Source organism: Pagrus pagrus, assembly GCF_965226575.1.
Source record: "Pagrus pagrus genome assembly, chromosome: 13".
In the NCBI taxonomy this organism is placed as follows: domain Eukaryota; kingdom Metazoa; phylum Chordata; class Actinopteri; order Spariformes; family Sparidae; genus Pagrus; species Pagrus pagrus.
This window is the reverse complement of record NC_140197.1, coordinates 3,853,265-3,878,165: the sequence shown is the minus strand read 5'-3', so window position 1 is coordinate 3,878,165 and position 24,901 is coordinate 3,853,265. Positions and strand designations below refer to the sequence as shown.

The window sequence follows — 24,901 nt, the reverse complement described above, 5'->3', positions numbered from 1 at the left end:
TACCGTTGGTTTGGTCAAACGACTATGAAAGGCTTCCTCGGGTCAATACATCCCTTGAGAAAGCTCTTCAAATGTCATGTTTGTCATGAATAAATAAAGTCACACTGACCGCAATCTATATGTGTGTGTGTGTGAGTTGATACATGAGCACAGCTTAGCCTGTAATGTGAACGTGTGTTTACGTGAAATTTTGTATTACACCTTTTTAACTACTGCTTTCAGTTCAGCCCTGTCGTACAGCGGATGTTTACCACACTGCTTTCTTATTCCAAGTTGCTCACATCTTACGAGTTATGCACTTAATCTCAGTAAGTATGTTTGCCTCTCAGTACACAGATGACACTACACCTGCCTGCAAGAGACAGGTGAGGAATAGGTTTACTCTTTCACTGGAACTAGATTTCTGGGGGGGATTTAAAAAATGGAAAAACAAGCGGTGTGCGTGTTGTTTTCAACTAATACCATGAGGCAACTTCCAGTGCTGCAAAATGATTTTAGAAAGACCGTAGTGTCAATAAGCTCCGATGTCATCACTTCTGCTAACGGTATTGGAAAAATTAGGGCCTTTGTCTATGATGGATTTTCACTATTCCCAATCCTGAACAGAGATCTGTGTGAGAGCCTGTCCTGTGCAGGGGGTGGGGCGGGCTCTCACTGCCTATCCGTCACAATTTTTTTTTTCGTTTTCAACAGCCTAGCTCGTAGATCCTCTCCATTTCCCAATCTACCTCAGGTATGTTATGCTAGCAGGAGCCCACGCAGAGTTATATAAATTATACAGACATGGGTTGATGACAATGATATATAAATATGTACCAACAATACTGTACCATGATGTGACACATGGTAAACCGGTTAGGGTACTGGTTCTGCACCTTTTTTGACCCATGACTCTCCCTTCAGATTGCATGCTGTCCATGAGTCGTGAGCATCATCCAAAAATTGTGTTTAAGGAGTATCTAGAAACAGTCCACATTCAAGTTGTCAAATGAAAGAATAAAAGTCACATATGTCTGGTTTTGATAGAGGTTGATAGAGGCCCCCCCCCCCTCTACAAGACAGGGGCACAAGATTAATGTAGAACCACCCTCATCATTTCAGTTCATACTCTGCATTTTACATGCATAGTACCAAACACAGTTACAATAAATCATATTATCACAAACTAATCACAAAATGGTGAAACTGTGCCCAAAATACCTTGCCCAAGGCTGGAACTCCGGTGATCCAGCCTTGGACAAGGCAAAGTCCACATCCTCTCAGTGATGTGACTTGAGTTAGTTAGGTTGGATGATGACAGTGCTGGAGCATTTCATCCTGCTCCTTTCAACTGGCGGCATTTAATTTCAGAGAGGATCTCAAACCTATAGTGAAACTGCCGTCTGTACACTATTTCAGCACTTAAGCGCTGGACAACTTCTGCTTCAGCAGCTGCCTCACCATCTGAATGTGCCAACAAACAATTGCCAGTAAAACAAGCGCTCCCAAATTAAAACTGCATTCTGAAGTTGATTCAGCACTTCTTCACCTCCAGCAGTGCTTCTATTTTCATGTCACTACTTGGTGCCAGCGACCCACATTAGCCACTTCAGCTGGATAGCACCCGGGGGAACAAACAGCACATGTAAAGCTTTTCATTTTTCATAGGACAGCTCTGTTAGCTGAAACCTACACCCTCTATCAGCTCTCTCAGCAGTGGATAGCTCATTGGCTCAGCACTGACAGGATTCATGCACTGTGAGCAGTCTAACAGTCAGGCATCCATCCAGGATCCTCTGACACCCATCAAACACCATTACACAGAACAAACCCTATCTAGTGTGTACTTGATGAATTTCAATAGAACATTATCAAGGTGCTGTCACAATCTGAGGAACATTTTCTTCAACAACTTACAAGATAAACATTAAAATATTACAATTCCGTCTAAGATGCTCTTCAGGATGTCTTCAATTACTGTATGTTGTGATTATGTTGCATTCTGGGGAATCCCCCATTGACACTTGGGTGTATTTGTGCAATTCTGTTCATGTGTACATTGACGATGAAAATGTTAATAGTAAACCGCATGTGCGTATAATGTTTACCATGGCCACATCTTACTTTAGTGTGTTAGCATGCTAACATTTTCTAATTAGCCATAAACCAAGGTAAAACTAAAGGTCATGTGAATGTCATTACTTAGGCAGTTTTTTGACCATAATCCAAAAAATGTGACAAACATAGAGACGATCTTGTGATGGATTCCAAGCAGCAATGCCAAATTGGTGTGAATGGTGCAATGGAACACATGACATGAGAGAAGTGAGCGGACCAAACAGGCAAACTGTGCCAGATTTATTCAATATTCTTTTATTCAACTTTTAACCTATGTCAGTATTGACATATGTGTCGTTAACATATATGTGTTTTGCCAAAATATTCAATCGTTGGAATGCAAGGAATGTACAACATTAAGCACGGCACAGTTCGACTGCTCCGCCAAACTCACTTCTGTCATGTCATGAGTTCCACTGCAACATACACTGACTGAGTTCAGTGATCCCATCGCAAGATCGTGTTTTTACGTAATGTCTAATGTTTGACCTAATTGTCTAATAGAGTGGACAGGAATGATTGAAACAGGTACAGTGAACCGAAATTTAAAAAAGAATGTGGGCCAGGGGCGTAAAGTGGGAGGACCAATGGCTCCATCCCTACTTTCTACCCTGTACTTCCAGCGCCCTTGCTATGACCACACCTGTCCTCAAACTCTGCCTTCATTTTGCCGCAAGAGATCACGCAGAGTCCAGCCTTGATTTGCTACGTAGCCTGAGTTAAATGCTGTTTATACCAGAGACACTGTTGAGGTGGAAACAACAATGCAAAATTTCTACCTATGGACACATTTCTACTGTGGCACTATATAACGTCATATCACCCGACCCTAAAGCATACTGAGGCATTACGCCATTATTTTGACTTGCTAGCATAAGAACGCTTCCGTTCTTTTTGTTCCACTTATTCTGCTATGCTGTGATCCTTCATGTCACCATCCCAAAGCGTCAGTATTTGACGAGTAGAGAGTAGAGTGGGAGGAAATGAGATTCAAAAATCAACTTTCTTACAAAGTGGACCTTTAAGATACCAGCTGATATACGTGTGTTTACAGTTAAAGGAGCCAATAACTGTCCTGTATTTCATCCTACAGGTTACCGAATAGTGAATATGAATACTTTCGGTTCCTCCAGGCTGAATGTAACAGAGCTGATGTTCGGGGCTTCTGTTGTAAGTAGCAGGTCCATTCTGCTTGAGAGCATTAAGCACCTGCTCAGCCATGACAAATGAATGTGTATGAGCGTATTTGTCCAGATACGTGTGTGTGACTTATGTGTTGCTCAGAGTTGTTGTTATTTGCTAACAGCAGAGCATATGGTGTTATTAGCTGTTATAGGGCTACGAGGAGACAGGCTTAGCAAACAGAACAGCTGCTGAGCCAACAGCATCTTCTCTTTAAAGTGCTTCTATAGAACAGTTGCAAACAAAGTGACAAGAGGGAGACTCCTGTTTGATATCATTTCAGTCTATTTTAGTCCTGGAAGAGAGATGCTGATGAAGGAGACGGAACAAATCAAACAAGTTTGAAGATATGACAAGTACAAAACCAACCTCACCAGAAAAACAACAGCGTCTGGAGTTTGTTGAAATGCTCGGTTTTTACTTTTACCTGGTGGTCATGTGAAGAATTAGTCTCCTTACACATATACTGTGGAAAGCATAACTTTGATAATAATAATTAATAATAACAATAATAACATTGGCATGGGTGTAACTGCAGGTTTTGCAGAATCATCCAGAAAATAGTTTTGCTCCGGTGATAGGGTTGCTTACGTCATGTCAACCCCAACCAATACTTAATCTCAAACTGCAGAGGTCTATTATCTTCACTTGCTTTCTCGCAGTGACAAGATGTGAAAAACGTTCATCACACAAGCACGGTGATGAATTAAGTGAAGTGTTAATGACAAAATGCTCTCAGGACGCTTTCTTGTTGCAATCTCAGTCGCTCCTTCTGGTTTTCTTAAAGCCCTATCTGCTCTTTATAGTGTAAATACAGGCACCAAACAGTGACGGAGTAACGTTGCTCAAATCCAGCCAGTGAAGAAGAAGCAGATCAGCTGCAGCAGCAGATCAGCCCCCTTTCTCTCTCTCTCTTTCAAACACACACACACACACACACACACACTGCACAGCGCGTCGCAGCAGATCATTCTGCAGTAATCTGCTGCATGTGTGAGTGTATTCAGCTGTGCGAGGCTAGAGGCTTACTGCACATGCTATTTCCTATGCTCAATTAGCACTTTTGCGTGAATGTGTGTGTCTCTAGATTAAACCAGTGTGTGTGTGTGTGTGTGTGTGTGTGTGTGTGTGTGTGTGTGTGTGTGTGTGTGTGTGTGTGTGATCATTGACTGCATTATTGACCCCTGCAAGGCGAGAGGACAGTAGAGATCACTCAGAGGTTAAACGCTTTATTTCTTGACATGTCATCAACTATAGTACTGTGTCCCTCTTTCTCTCTCTGCAGCCTCTCTTCTTACATTCACACCTCTCTCTCTTTCTCTCTCTCTTTCTCTCTCTCTCTCTCTCCTGCGATGGGCGACACACAGAGAAAGAAAGCTCTGTCGCAGCATTATCCTGAAAAGCACAGAGGGGGAAGGGGGACCCTTCCTAGGTATATTGCTTATAGCGCAGCAACACCACTAGGAGGGAGGGGGGGAGAGAGAGAGCGGCAGCAAAGGTTTTAAAAACAGGAGGAAAGACAGAGAAAAAATGTCAAGAGAGAAAAAGACAGGACGGTTTTGAAAACAGCTTAAGTGCGTGTGATAACATTTCATCATCTGGTTGTTATTATTATTGTTATTTTGCTGCAGTGGAATCGAGTTCTCGCAGTGACGTTACCATCTAGTGTCGTGCTCCCTACTGAAGGTCAGCAGCAATGTACCTGCTCCATAAATAACGCTGGCTAACTCTTTGTTTTTGGGTGAATCAGTTAATGAGTAGAGCCAGTTCACACCCACTGACCATCTGTCTCACCTTAGCTCTTAAAGGAATAGTTCAACATGTCGGGTATTTGACCTCGCTTTGCTGCTTTTTTTTCAAAATTGAGATGGAAATGAGGATATTCATCTTCAGTCATGAAATGGTTAGCCTAGCTTAGCATAAAGACTGGAAGGTGGAATATAGCACTGCAGTGGTTCCCAGCCTGTTCTGGCTGCTATAACCCCACAGCCTGCTGAGCTCGAGTCATCCATCGTGTTCTCAATGTTCCTTTCATTTTAAAAGATGATGTTATCTGACACTGTTAATTACCTCTGCATAGGAAGTAATATTTTCGCCCGTGTGTTTTTTGTTTTTTGGTTGGTTTGTCAGCAGAATTACAGAAAAATTACCCAACGGATTTCCATGAAACTTGGATGGTGGTATCAACCCAGACCCCATTAACTTTTGGTTTGGATCCAGATAGAGGCTGATCGAAGAATTCTCTCTCACATTATTTAACATTATGGGATAGACATTTTGGTTAATTTCTCAGGGAATAATGCGTGGATCTAAATGAAAAATAAATCTGTCATATTTGCTATTTATGAGTGTGTATAACTTGACATGAATCCAAATAAAAATCTGGATGTAGTGGAACTAAATATGTTTTATTTGATATTGGATTAGTCTTGAGTGAACTAAAGGGGACACTTGCGCCCTGGCAGAGGTAAGTGGATATTGTTGTTGTGTTTTCATATTTTCAATAATTGAATTGGTCGGTTTGGTCAGAGCTCTTCAAATAACCCCCAGCTATCTCCAACCATGACGAGCAAGTAAGACAGGATGCAAATAAATGAAGGGGACGGACTTCTGAGTTGAGTGACATTCGGAAGCATAGTTTTTGCTTCATCCATTTTCAGCAGCAGACTGAGCCAAGCAGTGGACATGAGCGAGCGCAGGGGCGAGTGACACGTCAGGCAGGGTCGTTTGTGCGTGCTCACCTCTGCCTCCGAGTGGGTTGCCACACCGAGGCCCTCCCTTTTGATTTTTGCGAGGAAGCTGGATTTGCAAGATCATGTGAGCTTGTGAATCCATGTTGCCAGGCTTAAGCTTGGCCTGAATAGACGGGCGTTGAACCAATCAGCGCCATGCGACGAACTGATAGGTAGAGAGCAGCAGCAGCTATGGGCATGACGAATCAGAGAGACTGCTCGTTTCAAAACAATAATGGCGGCTCCTCAAGAGGTTAGCGTTGCTGCTTTAGCATCAGTGATATCACAACTGGAGAGTGTATTTCAATGAAAGAATAGCAGCGAGCACTGATGGCTTTTCTTAATGGAAAAGATGTTGTCGCTCTTCTCAGGACTGAATTTGGTAAGATGATTTACCGACTGGCTCCACTGGTGCTCTCCTACTTTCGACCAATCACCTTCCCCGTATTATTTTTAAAGTGCCTGCCCTTTTCCAAACAGTTTCTACGGCTCCTTTCACAAATCCATCTGGCGCGTTGAGTTACCAGTCGAGAGCAAAGCATGAGCATGAGCAAGGGTTACAAATAGGCAGATCCTGCAAAAATCAGTAGTGTTGAGAAGTATGTATCTATGATTGACGCATTTCAAATGAATTCACTCATAAATATCTTTATTATTAATCAAAAGGAATTTTGAAATTTTCCTCTTGGTTTGGTTTGTTGGTTGATTTCTAGTTAGAATCCGATCATGTGGAACCAGCACAGCGCCCAGTATTGATGTAGCTTTATGCTAACAGGACCGAGCTTAGCTTGCCAGTATGGTGGCTCTTAGAGGACACCACAGTCTAATAATAATAATGAACCCAAATAGCTCACATTTGTAACCAAGCCTCTGAAAATGAGGTCAAAATGACATTAACACGGCCACAATTGCTGTGTGTGCCGGAACAGTAAGTGTGTGTAAGGGTTGGTGTGTGTGTGTGTGTGTGTGTGTGTGTGTGCATTGCCACTGTGATGGTATTTGTTTCTCTCCTTGAGGGAATGGGAAGTGCCTTCACACCCCGCTGTGTACAAGGATGGAGAGAGGGAGCAAGCAGGGATGAGTGTGTGGGAAGGTTTTGCTTACAAAGGAGCACCATTCAGCTGAGACGTCCACCTGAATGAGGCGAGCTGAGACGTACTGCCCGATCAATAAACGGATACGAGTGCCCCAGCCTGCCGAGCTCAGCAGAAAAGGAAAAAAAAGAAAAGAAGGGCAGCGGGAATGGAAAAAAGAGGGGGTGTTGAATGTGACCCCCATCTTGTTCTTCTTCTGCGTCTACTGCTTCTTACTGTGAATTAATTTCATCGCCACCCTCAACAAAAACACCTCCCGTCCTGTCACCCCCCTCCCCTCTCTCTGTGTCTCTCTCCCTCCTTCTCTGCAGCAGACTAGAGCGCAGTCAGCTACTACGGGGACTGCAGTGTTACGCTATAGCACAAGCAGAGAGCTGTAGAGAATGAGAGGAGGGGGGGGGGAGTAGAGGAGGGAGATGGAGGGAGAGAACGTGGAGGGGGTTGGGGGGCTGAATAGCGATAATAAGCAATCCAGCACTCAGCTCTGGAATCGCGGTAATAAAGCAGCTCGAGCTGTCAGTAGAGAGGACGGGGAGAAAAAGGAACGGTGGGAGGACAAGACCGTAGAGGAGAAGACAGGAAGACGGGAGGAAAAAGAGAGGAATGGAAAACCCTGCTATCTTTGAAAGGATGTTGCATTTACTTAATGGACAGCTGTATGAATTAAACCAGCGATCCAGTCATTCATTTTCCATCACTGTCTTCCAGCGTCCGACATCTCCGGCTCCTTCAGCCGGGACGTTGGCAGGAAGGAGCAGCTTCACCCTCGTCGTTCTCCAACAAGCTAATCAGCTAAAAACGAGCCGGCCGCCTGACCTCAGCCCACCTGAGCAATGCTGCTGCGCTGGCCGCCCACCTCCACCCCTTCCAACCTATCTTTATGTCACCGAGCTGGCACCAAAACTATTGACTGCAACACTTTCAAAGTCACCTCAGCTGTCATACTGATGCTCCCCAGACCCCCACCCCCCCACTATGACACCAACCCGGCATTCAATTTATCTTTTTTGACTGTCAACCCCCCTTCCGTTCTTCGATCCCTTGTTTGGCTGCCATTCAGTTTTTCTGACTGAAGTTTTATGCATGAACAAGCTGCACAAGGCTAGATTTTTTGGTCCAAAACATCCGTCTTAATGAGCTCAATAGGAGACGCACTTGTGACAAAGAAAGTTCCCAACCCAATCCACACTCACTATGATCTTCCCTTTCTCTTATTCCGTTGGTGTCATTTGGTATAGACCAGTGGTTCTCTGCCTGTTTTCAGTACCGCGTCACTTATGATGAGTGCTGACATACACACAGACCAACTAGCAACTACAGACATCCCCAGCTGCACATTTGTAACTCCACCTGTAAATGAAAAGTACATGTGACACACTCAAGTACTTTAGCCTGCATGTCAAAACAGAACCTGTGCCGGCAGTCAGTTGCGGTTCTTCTCTTTGCTGTACGACAGAGAAAACATTCAGACATCCAGACACCAGACTGAAGATCACACACTGTTCTCCACAAACTTTGTTCTCTGACAGATGTATTTTGGTAAGAGGCATTTTTAAGCAAACAGAGACAAAAGGAACAAAAGTGCTGAAAGGTACAGGCTGCTTGAGGATGCACTGTTTGAAAAAACGCTCACAGTGCACCTAGGAAGTGGAGTAGCTGTATCTCATGGACATCCAGGTCTTAGGCATGTGTCTCAGGGCAGGACAACCCTGCTGAAGAACACTGATATTCGACGATTCAGCAAAAAACCCTAATTACGTTGATGGCCAGCTTTCTTTTTACATCCGAATTCCTACAATATTTGGAGGAAGTAACTACAGTCGGCCTGTTCTCACTCCGACCATGGTCAGTGGCCCTTACGCCTCTAAGTCTGACACTGTAGGTATCTCAGCATCACCTCGTGAAGTGCCATTTGAGTGCAGAAGCCTAAAAAGCAAAGGAGAAGAGTCTTTTGGCTGTCATATCCACGCTTAAATGTTGTGTCCCAGTGTCTTAAGAAGTTGTAAGAAGTCTATGGACCACTGTGTGCATGTGCATGCCTGTGTGTGTTTGAGATACAGTGATTTATCAATTCGTTTTGGACCATAAAATGAATCGCCAACTATATTGATAATCAATTAGAGTGATTTTTTAAATAAGAAGAGTCATAATTCTCCTCTATGACAGTGAAATGAATATCTTTGACAAACAAGAAATTTGGGGACGATCAACGGTCCAACATTCATTTTTTACCGTTTTCTGACCAAACATAAAATGGATTCATCGAGAAATGAATCAACGGATTCATCGATGATAAAGATAATCGTTAGTTGCCGTCCTAAAGTGTGTAGGTGCGTATGTGTGTGTGTGTGTAGCATGTGATTGCATGTCTCCATCCTAAGTCACTCAGAGCAGCTAAGTCAATACGCTGTTTCTGTGCGTATGGCATAGTCCACAGAAAATACACCTCAGCTCCAGGTCAGCACTTGCCTCTGGCTCTGCAAATGGCCATAGATTTTTTAGAGACAATTAAGCAAAGGAAGGCAGAGGGAGCCACGGGTGAGAGGTGGAGGACTGACCGACCGCACAAGAGAGGAAAGGGATGAAACTGAGGAGAGGAAGAGAGAAAAGAGAGAAAGATTGAGATCACAGGTAGAGATGAGAGAAATGGAGCAAAATAGAACAAAAAAGACAAAAAAGAGGAAAACATGACTGCAGCAGGATGGTGGGGAAGCAGAGGGAGACTGTATATAGAAATATATATACAGCACTTATTATTCTTAGAGTGATAGTGAGAGTATTTTTCCAACTTTGCACATATCGTTTGACCTAAAACTAACTTGCACTAACTTGCAACATCCCATCTTTTCCAGACCGCAATATGCCTTGTGTACGCTGAACGTTTTTGTATAAAATGTTGCAACAGATTTCAGACAGACCGTACGCACTGTGTGCCACAGGAGGGTAGTGTAAAAACACATCGGCTAACTTACTGATGAATGTACAGCTCAGTTTTACACTGGTAGCATGTCACAGTCAGGGAGGCTCAATGTGTCAGTCTGTCTCCATCCCTTGTCACTAGAGGCTGGGTGTAAAATAATATTGTGACATTTGTTGGGCTTAATCTCAATACACAATATACATCCTAATATTTTGGAATCTCCTCAAAACCACTTCATAAATGCTAGGACTGAGCGACAAAATCAAATATCACATTATTCTTGACCAAATACCTCAATATTGATACTGCCAGAATATTGTAGAGGTGACACAATGAGATTTTTGATCAATAACCATCAGTAATGCGGATACTAAGTGGGTGAAGACAACTATAATTAGTTCAGATCATCAGATCATCCTCATAACACAATAACAATATATACTGTACTGTATATATTGCCCAGCCGTACTTGTCACCACTACCACCCAGATTCTGTGTTGCCAAGCCTCACAAACCAGCCCCCCACTCCCCACGTCACATGTTATTCTGGGAGAAACCCGGCAGAAATCGAGGCTGTACATACCAACATTTAACTGTTGGACTGACAGAGGACACAAACTCCAGTCTCCCCTATGAAAGCCCGTATGACCATACAGGTCGACTATCAAGCAACTTATTACCACCCATATTCCTGCTTCTTGTTGGGCAGCGACCTCTAGCAGCTGTGGTGGTTGTTGCAGCTGCAAAGGAGGAAGGTAGGAGAAGTAGTATAACGAGCGAGAAGCTCGTACAAAGAGGAGGTGGAGGATGAATGTTCAGGTTAAACAATATCCAGTGTTCGTATCCGATGTGGAAACAGAAGTCGACAGTGACTTTTTTTAGCTTAGTAATGTAGTGAAGTCATGTCATGTGCCTGCTGCCTGAACCTAACCAAACTGAGACCGTAGGATGAAGGTCAGGTTCACATGTCGCTGGTATGCTGCGACGGTGACCATGTGTTGGAAAGCTGGATGCCCTGAACTCCTCATCGGATCCTTCAAGATATTCCTCAGAAAAGCTTTATATCATGATGCCATCGGGATACTGCTGCCTTGTGCTTTTAATGAGCCATAAAGAATTCACCTCTGTGCTGCAAAGAGTATTTCACACTAAATTCAGAAACCTGCTATTAGCTAGGACATGTAGAGGTAAACAATGATAGAAAGAACAGCAGTGTTTTATAATACACACACGCACACACACACTCAAATCACCTGCCAGCACACCTAAAGTACACACTGATGAGTAAACAGTATTTCATTCATGTGAATCCATGTTCATCTACACACACAAACATGCACAAGCCCGTCAACCTATTGGATGAAGTGTGAGGAGGCTGCTGCTCACAGGATTTTAGTTCTGTGCTGTCAGTTACATCTCAGAGAAGATGAGACCAGGCAGGACTACTCACTAACCTTTGGATTTCACTTTCAGCTTCCTGGTGATTAAGTTCATTATTGGACCCGCAGAACAATTCACACCAAACGTGGACTGATAATGAAGAGAGAGAACTGGATCCCAAATTAGGGGAATTCCTAATTGAGTCATGTATTTAAAGTGCACACATACAGACACCGGAGAGAGAAGGCTGGACTGATGCGCACAGACAAATGGGCATCAGCAGTGGAAGAATCTTTGCGTAATCATATCAATGAGAGAGATTCAAAGGAAAGAGCAGCAGCACGGTGGTTACGTGGAGGAGAGAAGCAAAGTGAGGAGCAGAATGTCATGCATAAAGATGAGCAGAGAAAACAAGAAGGTGCGGATGAGAGGATCCATCCATCTATCTGTCTATCTATCTATCTATCTATCTATCTATCTGTCTGTCTGTCTGTCTGTCTATCTGTCTGACCATCTATTTAGAGTCTTCTTGTTGAAAAACACTGCAGTGAATTTGACATCCTCACATTCCTTCACAACAACTTAGGGTAACTTTACGCGCAACAATGCGCAGTGGCCAAAACAGTGCCAAACCTGGGTATGTGAGCGCGCGCCACTAATAGCATAGAATAGAATAGAACAGAACAGAATAGAATAGACAGTTGTCCGGCCACTCACTCGGGCGTATTTGGAGGAGTAGGGGTCCTCGAACAGCGCCCACATATTGGGCTGCCACACCTCCCACCACGTCGCCCTGCGGCCGTCCTCCTGCATGCACAGCCGCTTCAGGTCGCCGTCCGCCCCGCCGGTGAGCGCCGGGTCATCCTCAGGTGCGTCCGGCTCGGGCTGCTCGAAGCTGTCCAGGGCTTCCTCGGCGTCGCGATGCTGCCGGTAGTTCATCCAGCAGCACGCCTCCACGTCCGTCTCGTCGATGCCCCAGAAGGCGAGCTCCTCTTCGAAGAGCGGCCCGCACACATCGTTGGGGCAGTGGAGCTTGCCGGTGCGGTAGTAGTTGAGGATGAAGGCGAAGGTGGCCGGGTGACGGTCGAAGAAGAACTCGTCGGACTTGGGGTCGTAGTCGAAGTTGCTGTAGGCGTCGGGCTCGGTCAGCCAAGACAAGCGTGTTCCCGGCAGCGTCTTCAGGGTGCTCCGGTAGGTCTCGTGTCGGATCCCGCCGCAGTTGATCACGATCTTCTCGCTATCTGACGCCGAGCAAGTCATGGCTGCGCTGGAGCATGCTTCGGTCGATGCGCCCGACTGCTGCTGCTGCTGCTGCGGCTACTACCCTTCCCCATCCACCACCAGTCCCCGCTCTGTAGGCTACTGTTATACCGTCCCGGCAAGGAGTCACAGGGGCAACTGAGAGGAGGAGGAGAGGAGGAGAGGGAGGAGGAGTTTGTGCGCGTGTGTATGTGTGAGCGAGAGAGAAAGAGTGCGTCTGCAAGTGTGTGTGTGTGTGTGTGTGTGTGTGTGTGTGTGTGTGTGTAGAGAGAGAAGATGTAGGATGCGGATTTTATGAATCAATACATTTGAATGACTGACTGCCTGATTGACGGACTGAAGGCATATTATTGGATCATTTGACGTTATTGAGGCAAATCTGCCGTTTCTGCTGAACAGATCTCTTTACAGTCGGCTCCTCTGGCTTCTCTGCTACACACCAGTTTGCTGCATCCTTGGACGGAACTGCAAAAAAAAAAAAAAAAGATTCATTGAACTGCGAGGCAGCGAGAGACAGAAACGAGATGCTGCTTTTTTTCCCACTGCAACAGCTCAAATGCTGAGATGCCGCTGAACCGCATTCCCGAAAAATATGAACACCTGAACGTCACACCTATGACAGCCTTCACCCTGGTGCTTTTAGTCTTTGCAGCAGTTGGACCTGCTGCAGAGATTTTTACTCCCACAGCATCAGTGAGCTCCAACTGATGATGGTGATGAGCTCTGGCTCCCCAGTCCGTGCTCCAGCCATCCCAGTGGGAATAGGGTCGATGTCAGCACTGTGTTACCGTCTTCTTTATGGACCACACTGTGGATTGGGGCATCGTCATGTTAAAACAGGAAAGGGACGAACAATGTGTTTGAACCAGGTCTGAAGCAGAGGTCGAGTGATGGTGGGATTCGGGAAGTTCCGATATAATAAGGACTGTTTGGAGCAGAAAAAGGCTGATATCTCCACCATCACACACACACACACACACACACACAGAGAGAGAGAGAGAGAGAGAGAGAGAGAGAGAGAGAGAGAGAGAGATTGTAACTGAACATTTAAGTTACAGTACTAAATACATAGATCTGGAAGGGTACATCGAACCACCCATAAGAATTCTAGGTGAGAGCCATATTTATTCTTTGAACTATTATGTTCCCTCAGAATCAGGCTGATTGAGAAGCCGGATCAAAATGGAGGAAACAGAGCTGGTCCAGGCGAACGGCTCCTCTAGCAGGAACAGCACTATTGTCCAAAATATCTTTGTATGATGGAGCTTTGTGATTTACCTATGTTAAAACTAAGGAGCACAATCTACCAAAATGAAATGAATAAATAAATATTAATATCGATATCAACTCAAATGTTGTATCTATAATGTGATGTGGGGCCCTTCTCCAAAACAGGGGCACAGTCCCTTGGGACCAGTGTTGGGCCAGTTCCTTTCAAAATGCAATTTATTACATATTACTAGTTAACTTCATTTTAAAGTAATAAATCACGTTACAATATTACTGCCAAATCAAATCAAATTCAAATCAAGTTTTATTTGTATAGCCCAAATTCACAGATCACAGTTTGCCTCAGAGGGCTTTACAGTCTGTACAGAGATGACACCCTCTGTCCTTCGACCCTCGATTCGAGTGAGGAAAAACTTGCCCCAGAGGAGGGATCCCTCTCCCAGGACGGACAGACGTGCAATAGATGTCTCATGTACAGAGCAGATCAACGAGATCACAATGTATACAATTATAATGGATAATTACGTAGAGTAATAAATAATGTAGGCTACTATACTACTTTTTAGTTACTGTAAAACAATAAGGGTAACCTGTATGGAACATTGAAGTAGCTGAGATCTTCTTAAATAAATGAATGTCCTTGGACACAGCAGGCAGACAGAGGATCAAAGTCTGATGTATTATGAGATAGGAATACATATCTTTAATTGTAGGTTTAGTCACATGAAACTCAATATATCTATACCTATATTTTATATAATGTAGCCTTTAATGACATGACAAGACACAAATTTCTTTTTCTGTCTTTATATTTTAGTCCACAAAACAAGCAATGCGTGGACATATGCAATTCAAGAATGTAAATTAAAGTGTGCTCGGAGGATCAGGCTTCATCATTAGGCTCATTTCAGTCACACAGAGACTGAACAAAGAACTTATAGGCTCGGCTGTATTAAACACACACAACCTATATTCGTATCTTCATGTTGGTGTGGATGGGTTCAGAAAAAAACAACAATAAACTCTTCACTTCGGTTGGTAACGTGGATTGTAACGTGTTACGTGACATAACTGTAGTGTTAGATTACTGAAATATTATTAGTAACGTGTTATGTTACTCCGTTACCGCTAAAAGTAATATATTGCTGTAAAGCATTACTTTTGTAATGCGTTACCCCCAACACTGCTTGTGTCTCCTGGTGTATTGTGCCAAACAAGTTTGCGATTAGTCAAAATGTCACATATAAGTGATAACAAGTGGGACTCTGTGTTGGTTCCACAATAGCACCCCATTCATTTCAATGAAGGTTTCTCATATGCCGGTTTGATCATTGTCAGTGTTTTTATTGATCGCTGAAATTGGTTTTGCTGTGTTTTTTGTGTATTTTTATAGAAATGTAATGATATACCGAGCATTTCACAATATTGTCTTGATACTCTCTTGGGACTGTGACGATATCTAATAACATATCACATGGTTATTTTGCTCGTAAAGTTAATAACTATCATGCGAAATCAGCATGAATGCATTCTACTACTAAAAGGATATATAGCGCTTTTTCAGTCGGGAGCAATTTGGGTTTCAGTATCTTGCTCAAGGATACTTCGACATGCAGCTGGAGGAGCCGAGGATTCGAACCAGCGGCCTTCCGATTACTAGACGACACACTCTACCTCCTGAGTTACAGCCGCCACAATACTACACTATTATTTTGTTTGAACAGCAGAGGGTGCAATCATACTGCTCATGAAGACAGACTCCGGTTGTTGTGGGTCCTACCTGTTCCACCTCTGATTGGTTGGCTTTGCCAGTTACATTCTCAATGCCTGACTATAACTGTTAACTCACACAGTAGCTCTGGTAAAGTCGGTTTTCCGCAATGTTTGAGTTGTAGTAACACTCCGACCTCTTTGGCCTCTCTCCTGGTCTTCTGCTGCTTCCGTCGGGGTCACTCTTCCTCCAGGGTCGCTCTTCGCTGCAAGCGCGTCTGGACTTGTCAGGTGGCGCAAAACAGGCTGGCTGTCCACGAGGCAGGCTGCACTTGTGCTGTTTTGCCACCTGGCCTGTCTGCTTCACCTAACAAGCCCAGAGACACTGCAGCTGCGACAGCCAGTCGCTGGTGTGTTTACCTGCAGGGAAACTACAGCTCACAATCCATTGCATCAGAAAAAAACACGTCAACCCATTAACACCAGACAACCGCTAAACGTACAGTTAGGAAATAGTCACGTGTCAGTAATGCTAACAGAGTTTTTCGTGGCCCTGGTTGTCTGCTGGTCAACAAGAGGGAGGGAGATCAGTTGGATCTGCGGCCAAGTGCCTGTTCTCAGCTGTCCTGTGTCAAACTCCCATGGTAGTCCTGCTGTACAACCAGAAGTTGTACGTAGTTCAATCATTCATTGCCAAAAACAAATCAGTTTGTGCATGCTTAGGTCATGGTCGACTACTTTTATTTTACTATGAAAGGAAAACAGAAGCACCTCAAGTAAAAAGTAAAAGCAAATTTTTGAATATTTCATTGAAAAAAGAACAAAGAACAACACTGAAGGCTTTTCTTGATGGAAAAGATTTGTTCTGTCATCTTGACTGGCTTCAGTAAGAGTTAACTGGCTCCTCGGGGTGGTAGCACTCTCCTTCTACTTCTAGCTGGTGATCAATGGTGATGGCTTGTCCAATCACCTGCCAGGTATCTTTTGAAAGTGCCTGCTCCGGTTAAAACCATATTGTGCGTCAGGTTACTTTGCATGTATTTTTGACACAGATTAACTACACCTGTAAGTGATCCACAATGTTTGACAGTTGAGGCGACTGTGGTGGTGATGGGCCGGTGGCGTGGCTGGAGGGTAACTGTCAGTACACGTCTCAACATGAGATATGAAAGGAGAGAGCTGAGAGAGGAGTTGAAACCTTCACACACCTGGACAGTCACTATTTAAAGTAGGATCGACCGCAAATTGTCCGTTTTGTAACATAAAGCCTTGCGGTTCCTCCATCAGAGAGACTGTTTCAGATGTTGTCAAACAGTATGTCAAGAGCTTTGTCTGAAGCGTAGAACCCCTTTGGAGGTCTACTTTGTCAGAGCCGGAAAATAATAAAAAATCTACTCTTTACTCTTCGAGGATTAGTTTTTATAGCAATAACTGGCTCACATGTTGATGTCACACAAATAAATATATATAATTGTCTCTTTCATTTGTCCAAAAAAATACTGCAGTAATAAATGTGAATATTGCAACCTGGACAATTAAAGATTATTTTCATTATTGATGAATCCGCTGATTATGTTCTCATTTAACTGCTTAGTCTATAAAATTTTACAAAATAGTTTTGCTCAAAAATTGAGACCTAATCATTTCAGCTTTAGTCTGAATGGTGGCATCCTTACATAACTAGAAAAGAGACAGATGTAAATTTAATTTTCACACCACTCTTGCTAAAATAGCCACTTCAAATCGAGAACATACCTGATAAAAAGTTGCAATGGCAAGGCAAAGAGGCAGAGGGGAAAAATAAGGACAAACCACACTAAATGGGTAAAAGCCTTTTCTCTTCTCGAGCACTTGCCTGAACAGCCAATCAGAGTGTGTCTGACTCTTAGGTTCTGCCGGCGATTCAAAGTGATTAGTCGAAAAAAAAACAACTATGCACCAAGGCCGACAAGTGACAATGATGTGGGACACACAGCAACAACTGGGGCCCCAGACAGTCACCGACGACCCCAACATTGGTAATATTTACACCCACTAACTGCTGAGTGTCACTGATGTGTTTACCTGATGTGCCAGGTGGTTTATTACACAGAATCATCTGGAAAGGAGCCACTAGAAACTTTTTCCAGGCCCTTTCCTCAAGATAGGCCCTTGGACCATCTGTCTATCACAGTCTGTGACAGGCAAACTTCAACTAATTAAATCAACAGTAGGAGAAAGCTGCCACCAGTGGAGCCAGTTGGTGAACTAAAGTATTGGTGACATTATGGGCACAACTTCTGGCACGTCCTGTCACTTAATTAAAACTGGCGTTTAATGGTAACAGGACGCTAATCTTCATTCTAAGAGCAATTGGTACGTTGTATCATTCATTCACGAGGATCAACCTTTGTCGAGTGAAAACTGCGAATACTTGTATCATTGCATAGCGTACTTAGCTAATGCTTCCATGTTACTTGTGCTAGTTCCGCAGTGCAGTAGAAGTCTCCCCCATAATCGTATCCCCAGTAACCTTCCAAGGAAACTCGTGGATACTCTCCAGTTGTGACACAAATAATGCAACAGCAGCCACACTAACCTCTTGAGGAGCCGTCATTGTTGTTCTCAAATCAACAGTCACCTCTCCCGCTGGTCATCACACCTAAACCACACCCATAGCTGTTCCTCAAAGGACGCTGATTGGTTCAGCCCGTGTGTTCAACCAAAAGCACATCCTAAAACTACAGGTTTTACAGTTTTTACAGTTAGCTACACAGGTAACTGCTGTGTAGCTAACTGGACCGACTGACGTAACTAACGTTAGCTTGCTCGCCTACTTTTTTTCATGTTGCAACGAATTTTCCAGTAAATCACTTGTTTCAAGCTAGCTAGTAGTTACTAAGAACTTAGGAAGGACTATAATTACTTACATTCAAAGTAATGGACTTGGTGCATTAAGCATTAAGTGCATTAAAATGTACTTAATGCTGCTCATTCCGTAAAACGTTTCCTTTCTGAGGATTTAATTATTGATGTAATTATGTGTCAGCAGTCTTTTTAATGTTGCAGGTGATAAAAATATCCATCGCACATATGTAGTCAAGTAAACCTCCATGTAAAAGTAACAGATTGAAATACCCTGAGTGCCACTACCTCAGCACTCTATTTAAGATTTGGTCCAGTGTCCTGCATGAAAATGAGTCTCCTTTACCAAAGCACTCATCTGTCCCCCCTCTCTCTCTCGCTCCCTCTCTCTGCTGCATCACTCCCTTCCTCCACACTGTCTTTCAATCTACTAAAACACTTGGCTCAATTAGAACAGAGCAGGAGGGATATGATAGAGTGTTTCACGCCCACCGCCCAGTCCCTCTCTCTCTCTTCTCCTTTCCAAGATAGTCCCTCCACCAGCAGCAAGAGGGGGGTTGGGGGGGGGGATAAAGAGAGAGAGAGAGGGAGAGAGAGAGAGAGAGAGGGAGGGAGACCAGAAGCAGAACGAATATTTGCTGAGCTCCACAAAATGGGGAGAAAAGACTGCAGACCATCAGATCATTAGTGCTCTCCCATTTTCTCTCTCTTTCTCTCTTTTTCTCACACGGTATATTCTCTCCATTTCTCTCTCCACCTCTCCTTATCATCTCTGTAGTGTTCGTCCTCTCTCTCGCTCTCTCTCTCTCTCTCTTACAACAGCACAGAGCCAATGTGCTGTGTTGGTCTGTAGCAGTCTGCAGCACTGTGCTCTGCTGTGTAGGGTCCAATACATCGTCACTGGAACACACACACACACACACACGCACACACACACACACACACACACACTGTACTGTGGCCTCAGTCAGTGGAATACCCTAAACCGCTCACATGCAGCCAGACTCATGCATGGTCTGGGAGAAAGCTATGCACACACAATCCAAGACAGTGGGAGTAGAAGTAGTAGTAAGTGGGATTTCCATGTCTGTTGCATTATAAAGCGAGTCTAGGTGCTTCTGAAACACTCAATCCACATAGAAATGAACACAGCACCTATTCATATACTGTGCCTTCTATAACATTGTGATGTCACAATTATACAGTCACAGCCCTAACCCACCCCCAGCAAAATCAATTAAAGTAAAATAACTACTACTTCTACTAACTAACAGTGGACAGCTACCGTCGGTGTACTGAACTGAGAAGCATTAGCTGATCCTGCTGAGTGGAGGAAACGACTAAGAGTGAAAAGAGCCAGGAGGAGGATTTGTCTCTGGCTCAAAGCAGCACTTTACTTAAATAATGGAAAATAAATAGAATAAATGTGATATATTAGACACAAAATTCACATACTATGCAGTTGAAACACACTACATACTCAATTTGAGATCATGATTATTAAGAATAGTACGTCAGTATGGGATTCAGAAGATAGACGATGTTTTCAGTGTGCATGCTAACGTTTGCTAATTAATGCTGCCGGAGAGAATGTCATTAGTTTTTCAAAAAACAAAGCAATGGACAAATGGAAATTTGGACCGGATGATGGTCAAGGATCACCACAGTTATTAGGGTTCATCATCTGGGAGCACTGAATGTGTGAACCAAATTTCATGACAGTTCATCCATTAGTTGTTCAGATCTGACATTGAGTTAACATTACACATTGCAGTCTTAAGAAGGGCTGTGTGCCAGAAGCAATCACTCACTGTACTATCTGTTGGTAAACTGACAACCTGACAGGGATGGCAAGGGTTGTGGTCGTATAGTCTCTTTTGCTTACTTTTACCTTTGCTTGCTTTTGCTAAGTTGTTAAGCCATGGTAACTGTTCCAGTTCTCTAAATGCAAAAGAGAAGAGCTTCATCTCTTCCTTTTGTACCTCTTTGATAAGGTACACTGGACAATCCTTTACCAAAGGGAAGGGGACAGTGCCATCCCATGATTCCTTCTGGCAGCAACATTTAAAGCAGCATAACATTCAACTGTTCACGAAAACAGACCATCAGCATGTCACATACATATCCACAGCCTGTAACGTCAAAGCACAATCAAGTCCACATCTTAAGGTGTTTACTGAGTTGTGTGGTGGTTCTTAAGCTATTATGTGCATAAGCTTATAATCAGATCATCATCGCATTATGAACATAACACAGAAGTCTGTCTTTTAAGAAAAAGCAATATGAGACATTCATAGCCAGATGATGTTTTGAAAGTCAACATGGTTGAAACTTGAGCAAACTGAAGAAGGCTAAATTCTGGATCCATGTTCTTGTCAACCTTTGCAGAGGAGCAACAGAAAGCACCCTGACTGGAAACATCACAAACTGACATGGTTCTTCACGACCCAGGACAGGAAGGCTCTACGGCGGGTGATTAAAACCACCAGAACATCATTGGTACCATCTACAGAGCATCAGTTAGATGTCTGCACAGAGCCCAAAGATACTAAAAGACAACACCCACCCAGCCACAGTCTGTTCACCCTGCTGCCATCTGGCTCCACCGTGAGAACTAGTATTTGGTTCTTGTATAGAACAAAGGAACTATAGACTATCTTTCAATTCATTAAACCAGGCTGTATTGCACAATGTCAATTAAATGAGCCTTTGTACCTTTGTACAGGAGTAGATTTGCAAATAGTAGATAAATAATACAAAATAAATTCAGATCCTATGAAATAAATGTAACAATTTATTTCATACAGTCACTTTAGAACACAGTCCACTACAGCAGACAGCCAAGTCAACCACCAACATACTGTTTGTCAGAGCAGGCGCACCAACTATAAAGTCAATGTCACGGGACTAATGCATGAGAAGAAGTGCAAGGAGATGGAGAGGGAGAGACAGCCCCGGGACACGAGCTAGAGATGTGACCCATGACCAATTCATTATAGTTTAATGCAGCGCGTTGAGGATACAGATGTGTCATGGCGGGGCGAGCGAATCGTAAACCAGGATCCATCTATCTGTTTGTCGCTGTTAACAGAGACTCCAGTCTGCAGTGGATCACCTCACTGATAAACCACACAACTGAGTAACATAAGGCTTCATGACCAAAAAATGTTTATATATAGCGTCAACACTTAATAATGATATTCTAATGCTTTTTCTCTCTGCTTTGAGTCTGCATCACACTTTTGTAATAATTGATGGTCTTCATAAAGCCTGGTTTTAGGGGGTGCTGTAGCCCCTTACCCACCCCCTTTATTCCCACATTTGTACCTATATTCCTTTTTTTAATTTCAATTCCAACCTTGGTCCACATTTACATAACCTGCATTAAACAGCATGGTAAGAATGCATGGGGCGAAGTATCTACAGTGAGCTTTGAGTGGTCTATCTTCAGAACATAAGGGACTTTAAGTAGTGATGCTTGAAGGGATGGCTACAGCGTTTGAGAAAAAAATGTTTCACATTGCACATGTGCAATCTGTATCTCGACACTTCCTGAAGTTGCAGCACAACAGTCTACAGGGGAACTACTGGTTTGCTGTACCCAGCGATACGTCAAAAAAGTGTCAGCAGGTTATTAGAGAAGTAGCCATTGTAAAAGTTAAAGCTGCTGTAACCATTGTCATCATTTTAGCTAACTTCCTGTCCATTATGAAGTTAGCAGTCCCCTCCCTCCTCTCCATGTCACCACACTTGCACAACTCCTTTCTTTTTTTCAAGGCAGCTCTCTTTGCCCTTTTCTTTTCTGTTTGGTAGCTTTCCCTGTTCCACCATTGCTGCTGTTGGAGCCAGAACAGGAAGATCCTGCTCACGAGCAGACAGGACCGCCCCTTTATGGAGTTCTGTGTCCTGATTGGTGGACGGGGATACCAGAACGTCACATAATGTCACATAATGATGCAGTCTAGCGTTGGATTCTGTAAGGACCATGGCTGTCCTATGAATTCTCCTTCATACCTTTCCTTGACCTCCTCAAAGATTTCCTTGCCTCACAGCCAGAAGGTCCTGGGTTCGAGACCCAGCTGGGGCAGGGCCTTTCTGTGTGGAGTTTGCATGTTCTTGTCGTGTCTGCGTTGGTTTTCTCAGGGTTATCTGTTTTCCTCCCACAGTCCAAAAACATGCAAATTAGGTAAATTGGTCATTTAAAATTGCCCATTGGTGTGGATGGTTGTTTGTCTCTATATGTCAGCACTGTGATGAACTGGCAACTTGTCCAGGGTGTACCCCGCCGCTGGCCCAATGTCAGCTGGGATTGGCTCCAGCCACCCGCGACCCTGTAAAGGATAAGTGCTACAGACAATGGATGGACCTTTCCTTGACCTCCATGGAAATTTTAATGAGGTCAAGGAAGAATCTGCAGGAAGGACATAGGTCATCACTCTTTTGACTATTTCACCATGGAAATTACCGCATCACAAGTTAAACAACAAATTATACCACGCTACTTTTACTTCTATCAGACTGGACAAAATAAACAATAACACCCACTAACATCTGGCTTTTGTCTTTAATGGGAAAGAGTACAATCGGCATTCATTACCATCATTATTGACTGCATTTCAGATCAACAGTGATGCGACATGGTGGACACGGTAAGTTTCGTTGCTGTTACGGTACAATGCTATCACATGCACAGAAGTTACACTACGCCATAACTGCACACAACGTAAGCATCAGCGACAAAATGAACTTGGTTTCTTTTTTTTCTGTTGGAGTGTCCTTATTGGCTGCGTGCAATGGAGCACTGTGCGGTGCATGGTTTAAGCCAGGCAGCCTGTTTCTATTTTCATTTCATCGATACACTACCTCTACTGTGTAGTGTTTTACTTATTTTACTACAAAAACTTAAGTAAGGTGCCAGCGAACTGGAGGGAGATCACCAGGGAGCTGAAAGCATCAGTGCTGAAGTTCCCTCTTGTTTTAGGTCTGAATGGGAAGCCAAGCTAAGCGGTTGCTGGTATGAGAGTATCAATGTTCTCATCTTCTCTCAACAAACAACGCACAGTAGCCTATTTTCCAAAATGGCAAACTATTCCTTTACATTTTACACTATTTCATGTCTCACAGCACAAGTTGTCCCCTCACAGCGCAGCAGCCTTGCATACCTAACATGGTTATAGTGAACACATCTCAGTATGTGTGGGCGAAGTCTGCAAGGGTCTAGTTCACAAGTCTAGTTTAAGGAGACCGTGGACACTGTCTGTGAAAAGGTTTTATTTTTAGCCTAGGTTTTTATCATATTTTGGACTTTTGAAGGAGCCCCTGCCTAGTTCAATGACCTTCAGGCTCCCGAAACTCATCAAAACCCTTTCTGACAAACTGAAAATGCACTGTCAGCGTTTCTTAGTTGCTAAAAATGTACAAGGATGCACCCTTTATATATATAGTTTTTATTTATTCTCATACAGTGACACTGCACTGTACGGTGAATGTCTTTTTGCTGCTGCAGTGAAAGCAAGTCTCCCTTTTTTTATCTCTACCTCACTATTCCCCCCCTCACTCTCCCTCATCTATCTGTCATCTCTCACCTTCCTCCTCCTCTTCCTCCCCAGCCTCTCAGCCCTACCCTCTGCACTGGGACACTCTCTCTTCTCCTCCTCTTCCTCAGTCATGCCCTCCATGAGAACAGGTGACCAAACGTGAAGATGTGAACTCCCTGGCCCTCTTTCTGTCTGTCTCCTCGTCTCCACTCACCTTTCCCTTCAGCAGCTTTTCTCACCCTCTGTACTCCCTTTCTTCCTCTTCAGTGCCTCTGTATCCCCTCTTCTGCCCTCTAGTCTCACAGAAAACCGTGTGTGTGTGCAAAAAAAATACAAAGACATACAGTATTAATAAAATGCAAGATAGACTGAAATATTATATCAAAGTTGATACATGATGCATTGATTTAGATCAAATGTATGAATAATTCAATAAACTGACCAAACAATCTATAAATAGACTATGTCATAATGTAATAATAATATTTGTTTGTTGGAAAATAACAGAATATTATTATAATATCATGCTGGTGTGTTTTTTCAGTATATTTTGAGGTGATTTTTGTGGTCATTCTGGGGTAATATGAAATTTAAAATACTAAACTTTGTCATTACCAGCCACAGACCAGAAGTCTATTTCATTTGTTGTGTTTTTTCACATTGTGTTGTCACATAAATTGTGACCTAACTGCTTTGCACAGGACATTTTCTTGTTTTGGAACACAGTGCAGCAGACATGCTGTGCTGGCGCTGTCCATGGTGCTGAAAGCAGATGGGACAGAGAGGCTCGGCAGAGAATCCCGGGAGCTTTCCTCATCAGTCCTGTACTGAGGGCAGGAGAAGCAGTTTCATCAGTTTTCAGCACTGCCACATGTCTCCGTCTGAAAAACATGAAGTGACACATTCTGCTTTTTT

General features: G+C 43.5%; 1 protein-coding gene across 10 annotated transcripts in view; it reads right to left on the bottom strand.

The window, feature by feature from the left end:
* LOC311268685 (voltage-gated potassium channel KCNC1-like) overlaps nt 1-13,144 on the bottom strand; it is a 96,142-nt gene extending 82,998 nt beyond the window's left edge. For all 10 annotated transcript variants that reach the window (XR_014623999.1, XR_014624000.1, XM_084372449.1 and 7 more), the window contains exon 1: nt 12,123-13,144. Coding sequence is in view for 8 of the 10 variants with exons in the window: in XM_084372449.1 (XP_084228575.1) it covers nt 12,123-12,665 (543 nt within the window). In the remaining 2 variants the exon portion in view is untranslated. The remainder of the gene's footprint in view (nt 1-12,122) is intronic.
* Between the last annotated feature and the right edge of the window lie 11,757 nt (nt 13,145-24,901).